Below are 15,826 nucleotides of genomic sequence, written 5' to 3'. Positions count from 1 at the left end.
AAAAGAAATGAAGATAATGTTACCCAGAGAAACTATGTATTCTGTTTATTCCAGAGAGAGAGAGAAAGGACGGTAAAGAAGGAGATGTAGAACATGCATCAGGAGGATGGATTAAATGTCTGTTTAAGCAAACCTATAACCAGAATAACCAGTCCAGAGGAAGGGAGAGATAAGAATGAGAAAAGGGAGAATATATATGAATAGGAAGAATTGCTCTAGAGTTAATCATGGCAATGCCCCAGTGCTGGTCTTGGGGGAGGGGCTGTCTGTTTCCCCAGCATCTATCAGCTCTGTAAAAACAGCAGTTACCTGGTACAGATAGGCGTGGTTTGGTGTAGGCCGGTCCTGCGTCCAGTATAGGCCCCACTGATCAATCCCTGAGGCTATGCCTTGATGGTTGTGGGGAGAAAAATGGCGTCCCTCCAGGCCTTTCTCCTCGACCAGGTGTCCAAATCACTCTTTTGGATTCGTCCTCACTGTGCTGTGGGCGCAGACAAGGTGGGCTGTCTCCTATGTCCCACGCCCAGCCTCGTTCCAAGCTGTCACACTCCCTGTGCACTAATGATGCTGCCCGAAATGTAATCCCACCGAGCTAGGCACTTCAGAGCAGGGGATCGGATCCTTCTGATGCCAACTGGGCTCCTTGAGTACCACCTAACCCGGAGGAAACTTCTTTTGTCCCCCAGCAAGAGGGATAGGATAGGATCTCTCTCTGTCCTGGGAGAGGTTTTTCTCTTGTCCAAGTACAGTCCTACACTTCCCCAGATGCTCTTTCTCTTCCCTTTGTCTCTCCACAGAGGGGATCCCTCCCCTCCGCACCTCCGTGTTCCTGCTGTTTTTATCTCCCCCAGTTCGCAATCACACATCGATGAGTCTGTCTTCCTAGTAGACTCCATCTCCTTTCATCCCAAACTCTTGAGGTTCAAAGTCTTTGGCTTCAGCCCTTCTTTGTTTGAGAGATGCCGGTGGGAAGTATGGATCCCCCTATTTCTCTACCATCTTGGCCCCTTCTCCCAACTTTATTTTATTTTATTTTTATTAATGTTTTTTATTCATTTCTGAGAGAGAGAGAGACAGCGTGAGCAGGGGAGGGTCAGAGAGAGAGGGAGACACAGAATCTGAAACAGGCTCCAGGCTCCAAGCCAGCTGTCAGCACAGAGCCTGACACAGGGCTCAAACCCACGAACCGCAAGATCATGACCTGAGCCGAAGACAGATGCCTAGCCGACTGAGCCCCCCAGGCGCCCCTCCCAACTTTATTTTAAAATGTGAATACTTTAGGGGCACCTGGGTGGCTCAGTTCGTTAAGCCTCCAACTTCGGCTCAAGTCATGATCTCACAGTTCTTAAGTTAGAGCCCCACATCAGGCCTGTGCTGACAGCTTAGTGCCTGGAGCCTGCTTCAGAGTCTGAGTCTCCCTCTCTGCCTCTCCCCAGGTTGCTCTCTGTCTCTCAAAACATACATAAAAAACAATTTAAAAAAATTAAAAACAAGAAAATAATAAAATAAATTTTGAATACTCTAAGAAAACTAAAGAATCATTTTAAATGTATAAGTATAATAATGTTTATAATAATATTTGTAAATTAAATATATTTAATGCTTCTATAAAAGTAAGAAGACTGCTTATATATACACAAGTGAAAATGTATTCACATGATATTGATATTTCAACTAGACAAGATTTGCTTATACCATTAAAAAATGATATAACATATTGTTGGATAAATAACATATATTGTAAATTCAAAAGTTCTACCACAGATCTGGTTCTCTATTTAGGGCTTTTATGACTTTCTTCCTGAAGCCCAGAAAATGGTTGAGGTATCAGATGAAAATCTTTTGCCTGACACTTAAAACCGTTAGGAAGAAAGGACTCAATAGTAAATATGGTAATAATGATTATTAAATTATTTAAAATTTCAGTTGATTTAAGCAGAATTTTGTTTATGAATGTACACTCTGCTATAAGCTTACATTTATTAAGTCAGATTTTTATTGTGTTATTTACATTTCCTCTTCCTTGATTTTCTTGAATTTTGTTTGTCCTGGCAGTTATGGAGAAATGCATATTGAATTTTCTCATTATGATTGTGGACTTATGTATTTATTCCTATAGTACTATTTTCATTACACTGCCCACTTTCCTTATACTGTCTGTTGTTAGGTGCATAAAAATACAAATGTTAGATAATTACTTATGAACTCAGTGATTTCTTTTGATGACAGGTGCCATCTTACTCTGCCTCCAGTAAGGTCTTTTAACCAAAATCCTATTTTGTCTAACATCGACATAACTTTTTCATATTTATTTTGGTTATATTTACATGACATATCTTTTTTCACTTAGTTTCCAATTTTCTGTACTCTTATTATTTAGTAGTGTCACTTATAAATAACCTGTAGTTAAATTATGTGTAAATCTGGTACAACTCTCTTTGTCCATCCCTATAACATATAATCCATTATAGTTATTGTTCTTATTGATACATTTGGATTTAATTATTTCTATTTTGGAGTACTCTGTATTTTTCATACCTGATCTAGATTTCTTTCTATTTGATTTCCTTTATTTGGATTTACTACTTTCTAAACAGTCTAACTTTTACATCAATCCTATATGTTTTAAAATTTTTAAGTATTTAAAAATGTGAATGCCCTTAGTATAATAAAGTCTAATTATAACTTTCTAAGTGTATATATGAAGTAATAAAAGTACCTTCACATATTTTTAGGAAAGCACTGTGATGATTTTTACATTTAATTTTATAGTCTGTTTTGAAAATTCACCAGACTTTTGTTTTGTTTCTGTGTGTGGGGCGAGTGTTTGATCATTTGTTTAAATTGTGTTTATTTGCTTAAATTTTATAAAACTGGAAAGAAATTGTAAGTGGTTCTTTATTTATAATAAAGAGACTTAACTTTTATATCTTATTGAATTAAGAGTCTATTTTTGTAGCTGAGAAAATGGATGAAAAAGCTGGTAAAAATCTTTCACCTGAAGATAATGAAGTTTTAATCTCAAAAGGCTCATCTCAAATTAAGACACTTGGAGCTACCAGAAAACTGGAACATACTGGTTAAGTATAAATATTAAAAATTTTATATAAAAATATTTAGTTATATTTTTCTTTCATTCATGAATATATATTCAATCATATATATTCATGCTATATACTGCATCATATATTCATATATATAAAACATATGTAATGTGTGTGCATGTATGTTATCCATTTGGATAAGTTGATTAATTATGTTATTCAGGCTTTCTTAATTTCATCAAAGTTCTATGCTTATTATTTGTGAGGAAAGTATATTGAATTCAACTACTGTGATTGTTTATTTCTCTATTACACTTTGTAGTTCTGCCAATTTTTGTTTCATTTTTCTAAAACTTTTTACTGTATGCAATAAATATAAGTTATATACAGATACATATATAATAAATACACAGATTTTAAAATGTTTTGTGTTCCTAGTGAACTAAAATTTCTGTCATGATGACATTTTATAGTAACTTTTTGTGTACTTTTAGTCCGTTTTATCTGATGGTATCTTAATGTAATTATTTGCATAGAATAATTTTTTCATCATTTTACTGTCTTTTCATATTGCTCTAAATTAGTTGTGTGACTTTAAAATAAAGGGCATTGTGGTTCATTATTTTTTAATCCAGTGTAACAGTTTTTGTGTTTTAAATGGAACATTTAATACATTTACCTTTAATGGAAGTACTGGTATTTTGTCTTTCTTATCTGATGTGTTTCTGTATTCTTTTAAATTTATTTTGAATGTATTTATCATTTCTTTCTTCTGTCACAAGTTATCTATTACAAAAATATTTATTTTAATCCTAAATTGTGAATACCTTATAAAACTATTCTCTTGAGAAGTACTCCCACTATTTCTATATTTCACATAGTCACTCTGTAAACCACTATCTCAACAATGTATATACATCACTATTTCAAAAATGTGGTATTTGATGATGTTTCAAAACATGAAAGGAAAGAATCCTCAGTAATTGGAATGTATTTAAATTACAAAGGCCTTTCAGGGAGTACAATTGTCTATTTAATGGGTTAAAAGCATCTTTCTTTATAGCTCAGAAAGTAGATGTGTTAGATGGAAATCTTTTACCCAAGCATAAAGTTCATTCTCAATAACCCAGTCTCAAACTAAGAAACTTAGACCTGTAAAAATGAAAACACTAAGTAGTAAGTATGAAAATTTTCAATGTCATTGATTTATTTTTAATTAAAGGAAGCAGCAAAACTGTCCTTATAATCAATCATGTATTTTTTTTACAAATTGCTTATGTTTCTCTCATTTTCCAATTTTTAAAAATATAATTTATTATCATTTGTCTTACATACAACACCCAGTGCTCATCCCAACAAGTGCCTTCCTCAGTGCCCATCACCCACTTTTCCCTCTCCCGCTCCCCATCAACCCTCAGTTTGTTCTTTGTATTTAAGAGTCTCTTATGATTTGCCTCCCTCTGTCTCTATAACTATTTTTCCCCATTCCCTTCCCCTATCGTCTTCTATTAAGTTTCTCAAGATCCACATATGAATGAAAACATATGATAGCATTCTTTCTCTGACTGACTTATTTCATTCAGTATAATACCCTCTAGTTCCATCCACTTTGCTGCAAATGGCATGATTCTATTCTTTCTCATTGTCATGTAGTATTCCATGTATAGATAAACCACATCTTCTTGATCCATTCATCAGTTGATGGACATTTAGGCTCTTTCCATAATTTGACTATTGTGGAAAGCACTGCTATAAACCTTGGGGTACATTGTACCCCTATGTATTGGCACTCCTATATTCCTTGGGTATATTCCTAGCAGTGCTATTGCTGGGTCATAGGATAGTTCTATTTTTAATATTATGAGCAACCTCCATAGTGTTTTCCAGAGCAACTGCACCAATTTGCATTCCCACCAATAGTACAAGAGGGTTTCATTTCTCCACATCCTCGCCAGCATCTGTAGTTTCCTGAGTTGTTCATTTTAGCCACTCTGACTGGTGTGAGGTGGCATCTCAGTGTGGCTTTGATTTATATTTCCCTGAGCATGAGTGGCATTGAGCATATTTTCACGTTTCTGTTGGCCATTTGGGTGTCCTCTTTGGAAAAGGGTCTATTCATGTCTTCCGCCCATTTCGACACTAGATTATTTGGGTTTTTTGGGGGGGTGTGGAGTTTGGTGAGTTCCTTTTTTCTCCCCTTAAATAGTTTATTGTGAAATTGGTTTCCATATAACACCCAGTGCTCATCCAAAAAAGTGCCCTCCTCCATGCCCATCACCACCCTTCCCCCTCCGCCACCTGCANCTGTCAGTTGCCTATTACTTTTATTGATTGTTTCCTTTGCCGTGAAGAAGCTTTTAATCTTGATGAGGTCCCAATAGTTCATTTTTACTCTTGATTCCCTTGCCTTTGAGGATGTGTCAAGTAAGAAATATATGCGGTTGAGGTCAAGGAAGTTGTTTCCTGCTTTCTCCTCTAGGATTCTGATGGTTTCCTGTCTCACATTCAGATCCTTTATCCATTTTGAGTTTATTTTTGTGTATGGTGTGAGAAAATGATCTAGTTTCATTCTTCTGCATGTTGCTGTCCCATTTTCCCAGAACCATCTGTTAAAGAGGCTGTCTTTTTACCACTGTCGCTTTGTCAAAGATTAGTTGGCCATACATTTGTGGGTCCAGTTCTGAGATCTGTATTCTGTTCCATTGGTCTCTGTGTCTGTTTTTGTGCCAATACCATACTGTCTTGATGATGACAGCTTTGTAGTAGAGGCTAAAGTCTGGGATGGTGATGCCTCCCGTTTTGGTTTTCTTCTTCAATATTACTTTGGCTATTAGGGGTCCTTTGTGGTTCCATACAAATTTTAGGATAGTTTGTTCTGGCGTTGAGAAGAATGCTGGTGCAATTTTAATTAGGATTGCATTGAATGTGTAGTTTGCTTTGGGTAGTAATGACATCTTAACTACATTTATTCTTCTGACCCATGAGCATGGAATGTTTTTCCATTTCTGTGTCTTCTTCAATTTCCTTCATAAGTTTTCCATAGTTTTCATCATACAGATCTCTTATATCTTTGGTTAGGTTTATTCCTAGGTATTTTAGGGTTTTTGTGCAATTGTGAATGGGATCAGTTTCTTGATTTCTCTTTCTGTTGCTTCATTGTTGGTGTATAAAAATGCAACCGATTTCTGTACGTTGATTTTGTATCCTGCAACTTTGCTGAATTCATGGAATAGTTTTAGTAGGCTTCTGGTGGAGTTTGTCGGGTTTTCTATGTAGACTATCATGTCGTCTGCAAACAGTGAAAGTTTGATTTCTTCTTTGCCCATTCTGATGCCTTTTATTTCCTTTTGTTTTCTGATTGCTGATGCTAGGACTTCCAGAACTCTGTTAAACAACAGTGATGAGAGTGGACATCCCTATCATGTTCCTGATCTCAGGGAGGAAGCTCTCAGTTTTTCCCCATTGAGGATGATGTTAGCTGAGGGCTTCTGTTGACAGAATTACATGATTTTTATCCTTTCTTTTGTTGATGTGATGTATTACATTGATTGATTTGTGAATATTCAACCAGCCCTGCAACCCAGGAATGAATCCCACTTGAGAGTTGTGGATAATTCTTTTTATGTGCTGTTGAATTCAATTTGCAAGTATCTTGTTGAGGATTTTTGCATCTGTATTCATCAATGATATTGGCCTATAGTTCTCTTTTTTTGCTGGATCTCTGGCTTCGGAATCAAAGTGATGCTGGCTTTATAAAATAATTTTGAAGTTTTCCTTTGGTTTCTATTTTTTGAAATAGCTTGGGAAGAATGGGTATTAATTCTGTTTTAAATGTCTGGTGGGATTCCCCAGGGAAGCCATCTGGCTCAGGGCTCTATTTGTTGGGAGATTTTTGATAACTGATTTGATTTCCTCACTGGTTATGAGTCTATTCAGATTTTCTATCTCTTGTCATGTGAATTTTGGTAGGAAGTCTGTGTTTAGGAATTTGTCCATTTCTTCTAAGTTGTTCAGTTTGTTGGCATATATGTTTTCATATATTCTCTGATAATTGCTTGTATTTCTGAGGTGTTGGTTGAAATAAGTCCATTTTCATTCATGATTTTGTCTATTTGGGGGTTCTCTCTTTTCTTTTTGAGAAGCCTGGCTAGAGGTTGTCAATTTTGTTTATTTTTTCAAAAAACCAACTCTTGGTTTCATTGATCTGTTCATTTATCAGTTTTAATAGATTTTGGTGGAATCTTTCTGGTTTTCTGTATATAGTATCATGTCATCTGCAAATAGTGAAAGTTTTACTTCTTTCTTACCAATTTGGATGCCTTCTTATTTCTTTTCCATGACTGATTACTGCAGCTAGGACTTTTGGTACTATGTTGAATAAAGGTGGTTAAAAGTGAACATCCTNTAAAAAAAAAAAGTGAACATCCTTGTCTTGATCCTGATCTCAAAGAAAAAACTTTCAGCTTTTCACCATTGAGTGTAATATTGGCCATGGGTTTTTTATATGGGATCCTTGATTATATTGACATATAAGTTTTCCTCTAAACCTACTTTGTTGAGTTTTTATCATGAATGGATGTTGTACTTTTTCTGCCTTATCTATTGAGATGAATATATGGTTTTTAGCCTTACTCTTGTAATATGATGTATCACATTGATTGATTTGTGGGCACTGATTTATGACCATTGTATTTTTCATTTTCATTTGTCTCCATGCATTTTTTAATTTATTCTCTGATATCTTGGTTGACTCATTTATTACTAGTGCCATTTTATTTACCCTTCTTGTATTTGTGTTCTTTCTAGATTCTTTTTCTTGTGATTGATTTCTAGTTTTATACAATTGAGGTTGGTAAAGATGGACCCTTGTGCCCTATAATAAATCCTACTTATTTGTTGTGAATGATTTTTTAAAATGTATTGTTCGATTTGGCTTGCTAGTATTTTGCACATATGTTCACCAGAGACAGTGGCCTGTGGTTTTTTGTAGCGTCTTTATCTGGTTTTGGTATCAGACTAATGCTGGCCTCATAGGATGAAAAGAAAGTGTATTCCTCTGTTTTAGGATGATATGTTCTGAATATATTTGTAAGTCCTTCTGGTTTAATGTATCATTCAAAGCCACTGTTTTCCTCATTAATTTCCTGTCCATACAATCTATCCACTGATAAGTGGGGTGAGGAGTTAAAGTCCTCTAGTTTTATTGTAACACTATCAACTTCTTCTTTTGTCTTTTAATAGTTGCTTTATGTAGTTGGGTGCTCCCATGTTGTGTCATAAATACTTACAATTGGTGTATCTTGTATTTTTTTAAATGTTACGTAGTGTCCTTATTTGGCTCTTACTGCAACCTTTGTTTTAAAGTTTAAATTTTTTTGCTAAAAATATTGCAACACCAACTTTCTTTTTGCTTCCACTTGCATGGTAAATGTTTTTCCATCCCTTTCTTTCAATCTGCCTATGTCTTTAGGTCTTATAGGCAGCATATAGATGGGTTGGGCTTTCCCATTCATTCAGTTACACTATGTCTTTTGATTGGAGCCTTTAGTCCATTTACATTTAAAGTAATTATTGATACGTGTGTACTTACTGCCATTCTGTTACTTGTTTTATGTTTGTTTTTGTAGTTTCTCTGTTCCTTTCTTCTCTCGCTCTCTTTCCTTGTGGTTTGATGGTTTTCTTTAGTGATATGCTTGCATTCATTTTCTTTCTTTTTTGTACCTATTACACATTTTTGATTTGCTGTTACCTTTAAGTTCATATATAACATCTTATGCATCTATATTAAGTTGACTGTAACTTAAGCTTGAATCCACTCTAAAAGCTCTAGGTTTTATGCCTCCTGCCCTCATGTTTTTTGTATATGATATCATACTTTACATCCTTTTATTATGGAAACACCTTGATTTTTTATAGGTATAATTTATCTTACTGCTTTTGTATTTTAATCTCTGCAGTGGTATTATAAGTAATTAATCTACTTCATTATGCTTGTGTTTACATGTGAAATTTTTTCCTTTCCTAATTTTCCTATTCTTGATTATGACTTTTCCTTTCTAGTCAAAGAATTCCTTTTAACATTTTTATTAAAGCTGGTTTTGTGGTGTTGAATTCTTTTTACCATTTTTTTCTTTTTTGAGAAACTCTTTATCGCTCTTTTTATTCTGAATGATAGCCTTGATGGATACAGTATTCTTGATGCCTTTTGTTTACCTTTCAGCATTTTGAGTATATCATGCCACACCATTCTGGCCTGGAAAATTTCTGGTGAAAAATCATCTGACAGCTTTATGGGGTTTCCCTTGTATATAACTGTTTTCTCCTGCTGCTTTTCAAATTCTGTATCACTATTTTTGTCATTTTAATTAGCATATGTCTTGGTATGGACCTCCTTGGGTTGATTTTTTTTGGGTGTTCTTTGTGTCTCCTGGATCTGGATTTCTGTTTCCCTCCCCAGAAATGAGAGGGTTTTTTTTTATTAATGTTTAATATGTAGTAAGTTTTTTTTTCTTACAAATAGTTTATTGTCAAGTTGGTTTCCATATAACACCCAGTGCTCATCCCCACAAGTGTCCTCCTCCATGCCCATCTCCCCCCTCCCTCCCACATCCATCAGTCCTCAGTTTGTTTCTCAGCATTCAAGAGTCTCTCATGGTTTGCCTCTCTCCCTTTCCCCCACCATTACCCCCCTTCTTCTCCCCCATGGTCCTCAGTTAAGTTCCTCCTAATCCTCCTATATGTGCAAACATATGATATTTGTCCTTCTCTGCCTGACTTATTTCGCTAAGCATAATACCCTCAAGGTCCATCCATGTTGCTACACATGGCCAGATTTCATTATTTCTCATTGCCGTGTAGTGTTCCATGGTATAGATACACCATATCTTCTTGATCCATTCGTCCATTGATGGAGACTTAGGCTCTTTCCATGTTTTAGCTATTGTTGACAGTGCTGCTATGAACATTGGGGTACACGTGCTCCTATGCATCAACACAGAAATGAGAGTTTTACAGCCATTTTATTTCTTTAAATAAATTTTCTGCCCCCTTTCCTCTCTCTTCTTCTGGGATCCATATAATGCATATTTTATTATACTTGGTTATGTTGCTGAGTTCCTCTAACCTATTCTCATTTTTATTTTTATTTTCTTTTTGCTGTTCAGCTTGGTTGCTTTCCATTATTCTGTATTCATTGATTTGTTCTTCTGTTTACACTAGCCTACTATTTATTCCTTCTAGTGTATTTTTAATTACAGTTATTGAGTTATCTCTGAATTGTGTTTTTTTTTATTTCCTATCTCTTTGTTGAAGGTCTCACAGATATTGGTCACTCTTTTTCCAAGTCCAGTAAGTATATTTATGACCATTACTTTACATTCTTTATCAGGCATTTTGCTTATCTCTGTTGCATTTAGCTCTGTTGCTGTGATTTTGTCCTCTTATGTCATTTGGGACATATTCCACTATCTTCTCATCTTTGTTTGTTTCTGTATATTAGGAAATTCAGTTATCTCTCCTGATATGAACGTAGTAGCTGTACAAAGAACAGAACCTGTGCTGCCATGTAGCACAATGTCCCCTATTCTCCAGAACCAGGCACTTCATGAATGTCTCCTAAGTGGATTATCTCTGCCCTACTATTTGGGCTAAGCATCATTTGCCTTCAGTTGAGATGGCTGCAATGGCCTCCTTTGCATCTTTTGGGAAGGGCTTTGTCCCTGTGCTATTAAGAGAACAGTCTGGGGCCACCATGAGCATGTAGATCTCTCATGTCAGCCTTCAGGCCTGATGCCAGCCTTTGGCCTGTTTGCCGGGGGTGCAGTTGCCCTGAACCACTCTTCTGGTGCTGTCCTCTGAGAGTATTTGGTTGCTGAGAGCGTCCAACAGTCAGATCAGATACCAGCTCCCATTCTATCTGCTGGGGTGCAGGTGCACTAATTGTCAAGCCACTCTCTCTGCTCTGCCAGTAATAAGGTTCCACTGCTGCTGTTGGAGTTGAACTGGTTTGTGTGGTTACGTTCTACTCCCTCCAGAACAAGAGTCACTTTGGAGGCTACCGGTCACTGCTGTGGATACTTACAGATATGATGCAGCAGGAGCCATTTTGGAGGGGCTTCTGCCTTGGAGGGCAGGTTAGATAGGGTGCTGCAGGAGAATGTGGGCATGGGGCATAGATGTTAGCAAGATAGGTAGGAGGGTTCAAATTGGTTCCCACAAGTGTCTGATTATCAAGGCTGGGGGAGAGAAATAGCACATGCCAGTGTTTTTTGTTCTTGGGGAAATCTCCTAAAGCTCCCTGCCCCTCCAGCACACATTCTGAGACTAGTAAATAAATTTCTTTCATATCCCTAGGTGCATTTCAAAATGCTGTTTTTATGCTCTATCTCAGTAGGATTGTTATGCTATCTTTTTAAGGGTGGGAACTTAATTTTATTGCCCTCTGCCTCTCAGAGATGAGCCTCTGAATTTTGAAGTAAACAGAGTTAAGGGCACCTGGGTGGCTTATTTGGCTCAGATCATGATCTCATGGTCCATGAGATCGAGCCCTGAATTGGGCTCTGTGCTGACAGCTCAGAGCCTAGAGCCTGCTTTGGATCCTGTGTCTCCTCTGTCTCTGCCCCTCCACCCACTTGTATGTGCGTGCTCTCTCTCTCTCTGTCTCTCCCTCTCTCAAATAAACATTTAAAAAATATTTTTAATTAAAAATAAAAAATAAAGTAACCAGAGTTAAGTCCCCTGTTTTTAAAGCCAGATGTTATGGTGACTCATCTTTCTAGTGCAGTTCCCCTCTGTCTGTGGTGCCTGGTGTGGGATGTGTTCCTTTCCATTCACCATTTTTGTGGTACTCCTCCTATTTGTACAAACTGGGAGTTTGGTTCCCAACTTATCTTCACCCCTTCTACTCTTTTTGATGTGACCTTCTCTCCATGATTGATGTGGAAAGCATTTTCTGCCAGTCTTAAGTCATTTTTTGTGTTGACTGCACTGATGTGGCTGTTATCCAGGTATGTCCCTGGATGCAGTGAATTTAGGATCCTCCTACTCTGCCATCTTCTCAGAGGTTCAACATAAATTAATCTTGTTTAAAAAAATAAACTACCATAAGCATGACTTCATACCTAGAAACATAAAAGAAATCTCATTACAAATTAACCAAGTAATAATTTAAAATTTCTGTACACAGAAATGTCAAAAGCAAAATTAAAAAGCAAGCAATAATCTAAAAAATGATTTGTGACAGTGAACAGGTTGTATCCTTATATAAAATACATATGTCTCTATAAAAATATTTAATGTTCATGTTTAGATTATTTCTTTTTTTTTTTTAAATGTTTTTTATTTATTTCTAGGAGAGAGAGAGAGACAGCGCGAACAGGGGAGGGTCAGAGAGAGGGAGTGACAGACTCTGAAACAGGCTCCAGGCTCTGAGCTGGCAGTCAGCACAGAGCCCGACGCGGGGCTCGAACCCACGAACCGCGAGATCATGACCTAAGCGAAAGTCGGACGCTTAACCGACTAAGCCACCCAGGCGCCCCTAGATTATTTCTTTAGTAAAAAAATATTTAAGGAAGTTAGAAAAATGAATTCCTCTGACAAAAAATAGATGCCAGATATTTTTGTACTTGTTAATCAAGTAGGTTTATACTAATAGTGAAATAATTTCCATTAAAATGATTTATAAAATGCCAAATGCCTAACATATATATCAGTTGGGAAAAGTGTGAGGAAGCAGCTGTCAATATTACAGGTAAATAGGAACAAAGACTAAGCATTTTCAGGAAAGCTATATGAAAATGTGTATCAATTCTAATGAAGATATACCTATAAATATCAGTGACATTGGAAATGTATAGTCCCTTTAACCCAGATATATTTTTTCATTTTTTAAATTTAATGTTGATAATAAAAAATATATATGGCAAATCTATTCTGACAAATATATTTGTATATTAGCTGAAAACCATCAAATTTCTGTTTTACATATTACTAACATTACCAGAACTAGGTAATTGTTAAGTGGTAATGAGTCACATTTTTATATTGTTCACAATTTTAATAGAACTGTCTATTGGCACTTCACTATAAATCAAAATGTTAGCTGTTGAATTGAGATAGAAACATATTCTGTATTAAAGAGGAAATGTCCAGGAGTAAATCNAAAGTTATTTTATTTATTTATTTATTTATTTATTTATTTATTTATTTATTTATTCTCTTCTTACTTGACATAATGTATAAGAATATTTTCCTAACTTTCAAATATTATACTCTTCTTGGAATTAGACCACAGTAGGTAGATTTCAGTAGTCTTTCTGTATTTGATTTACTAAAGGCTTTTTTTTTCCATCTTGATAGATCAGGATATGGATGAACCCTCAGATTTTACCCCTGAAGATCCAAAACTTACTATAGGATACAAGGATCAAAGACAAACAAGTGGAGTTTACCAATCTCAAAGATTGAATGGTGTGTATAATACTTAAAAAACATGTTTAAAGCTAGTAGTCATAAAACATTTGAAAATTTAAAAATACATCTAAAATGTGATAAGCTTTTAAAAAATTATTTATGTATTCTTTTACATAATCTTTACACCCAATGTGGGGCTTGAACTCCGACCCTGAGATCAAGAGTTGCATGCTCTAACTGACTAAGCAAACCAGGATCCCCAAATATGACCAGCTTCATTTATGATTTTATCATTGAATTTTTCTTTAGGTTGAATATTTAGAACATTAATTGTTAAAATTGGTTAGTTCTACAGAACTCGTAAATGCTGTAAAGCTATTTGTATCATTCATTACTTCTCATAGTCTTTAATATTCTAATTATGATACTATATTTCTTAAATTTATTGACCAAAATATCCTATCCTTTTCTTCATTTTGGAATAGAGTTTTATGGAATACTAGTTTAGAAAACACTTCTCTAGGAATTTTATACAGAAATTATAATTATTTCATTTTTATAAGTATAACATTCATCCATTATTCCAATTCTTATTAAGTATCATTTAATGCTAAACCATATTGGTTATTATCCAGTAGAGCTTATTCAAGATATTGTTTATAGATTTATAAAATTTTTCAAAATTTAAGTATTGATGGCAACTGTTGTATAATTTTAAAAGGAAAAGGAATATTTGTTTTTTATCTTGCTATTGATATTGCTATACAGGATTTTCTACAATTTGTGACATATAATTTTTAAAAAGTTATTTATTTATTTATTTAGTTGCTTGTTGTTTTCTCTGTTCAAACATGGATTAAGGAAAAATAGGATATTCTTAGAGGATTAGAAATTTTCAATTTAAGTTCTTGCTTAGTATAATAAATGATTGAATTTATCTTTAAACTTCTTATAACCAAATAAAACCCATGTATTATAGGGTTTTTCTGTTACTTTTATTTTGAAATATAGAAAGCTTTAAGAATTAGTATAATGAACACTTGTATGTCTGTGCCCCCACTTAATAAATATAATAAATCTAAAATATTAGATTTCCCTCTTCATTCTTCTCAGATTATTGCTTCCTATTCTGAATTAGATGGCTATTAGTTCAATTCATTTCTTTATATTTTTGCTAAATATGTTTATATCTATAAAGAATTTATTGTTTTATATGATTAAATGGTAGTATGCTACATGCTTTTTTCTTTAGCAAATTGGTTTTTCTTGTTCAACAGTTGTAAGATTAATCACTGTTGATAATTTTAGGTCTTATTTATCTATTTTTATTACTATATAGTGATGTGGTTTTAAAATGTATTACAAATTTTGCCCATTCTCCTGTGGATATTTGGGCTATTTCTGTTAGGGGAAGTCTACCATATTCTTATGAGAGGTAATGCAGAGGCAGTGTTCAAAAGTACAGATGCTGGAAATAGACTGTTTTGATGCCTACGTATAGCACTTACTATGTAAACTAGTCTCTCCACAAATCTTGTTTCTTCATATATGAAATAGAACTAGTCATAGTATCTACCTTATAAGATTATTATGGGATTTATGTGAAGAGTGCCTAAACTCCATAAAATTTTCTGCTATTATTATTTGCTATATCTGGTGGGAATTTTTCTACTATTTTTTGCAATTTGTTTGTTTTTAGTTTCAGGTTTTTATTTAAATTCCAGTTAGTAGGGGATCCTGGGTGGCTCAGTCAGTTAAGTGTCTTAACTTTGGCTCAGGTCATGATCTCACGTTCATGGGTTCAAGCCCTGAGTCGGGCTCTGTGCTGACAGCTAGCTCAGAGCCTGGAGCCTGCTTCAGATTCTGTATCTCCCTCTCTCTCTGACCCTCCCTGCTCACGCTCTCTCTCTCTCTCTTTCTCAGAAATAAATAAAACATTTAAAAAAATATTTTTTAAATAATAAAATAAATTACAGTTAGCTACCATACAGTGCAGCACTAGTTTCAGTATACAATTTAGTGACTCATCACTTACACAGAACACCTAGTGCTCATCACAACCAATGCCCTTCATACCCATTAATGATTTAAACAATTCCCCTGCATTTACATTTATATCATGTCCCATTCTAAATGTTGCCTTTTAAGTTTATTGATTGTTTCCTTCCCTGCACAGAAGTTTGTTTGTTTTGATAAATTCTCAAAGGTTCCCGTTTGGTTTTGTTTCCCTTACCTCAGGAGATGTATCTAGTAAGAAGTTGTTATGGCTGATGTCAAACAGGTTACTGCCTATGTTCTTCTCCAGGATTTTGATGGTATCCTGTGTTACATTTATGCCTTTCATCCATTTTGAATTTATTTTTGTGTTTGGT

The 15,826-nt window shown here is 35.0% G+C and overlaps 1 protein-coding gene across 1 annotated transcript in view; it reads left to right on the top strand.

Annotated features, from left to right (window-relative positions):
* Window positions 1-15,826, top strand: part of LOC144238035 (uncharacterized) — a 78,187-nt gene that overhangs the window by 13,542 nt on the left and 48,819 nt on the right. Inside the window, exons 5-6 of the mRNA XM_077771781.1 lie at window positions 2,945-3,079; window positions 13,401-13,511. Coding sequence (XP_077627907.1) covers window positions 2,945-3,079; window positions 13,401-13,511 — 246 coding nt within the window. The remainder of the gene's footprint in view (window positions 1-2,944; window positions 3,080-13,400; window positions 13,512-15,826) is intronic.

The sequence above is a fragment of the Crocuta crocuta genome, unplaced genomic scaffold (genome assembly GCF_008692635.1).
Source record: "Crocuta crocuta isolate KB4526 unplaced genomic scaffold, BGI_CrCroc_1.0 scaffold457, whole genome shotgun sequence".
NCBI lineage: Eukaryota > Metazoa > Chordata > Mammalia > Carnivora > Hyaenidae > Crocuta > Crocuta crocuta.
This window is presented reverse-complemented; position numbering and strand designations above follow the sequence as displayed.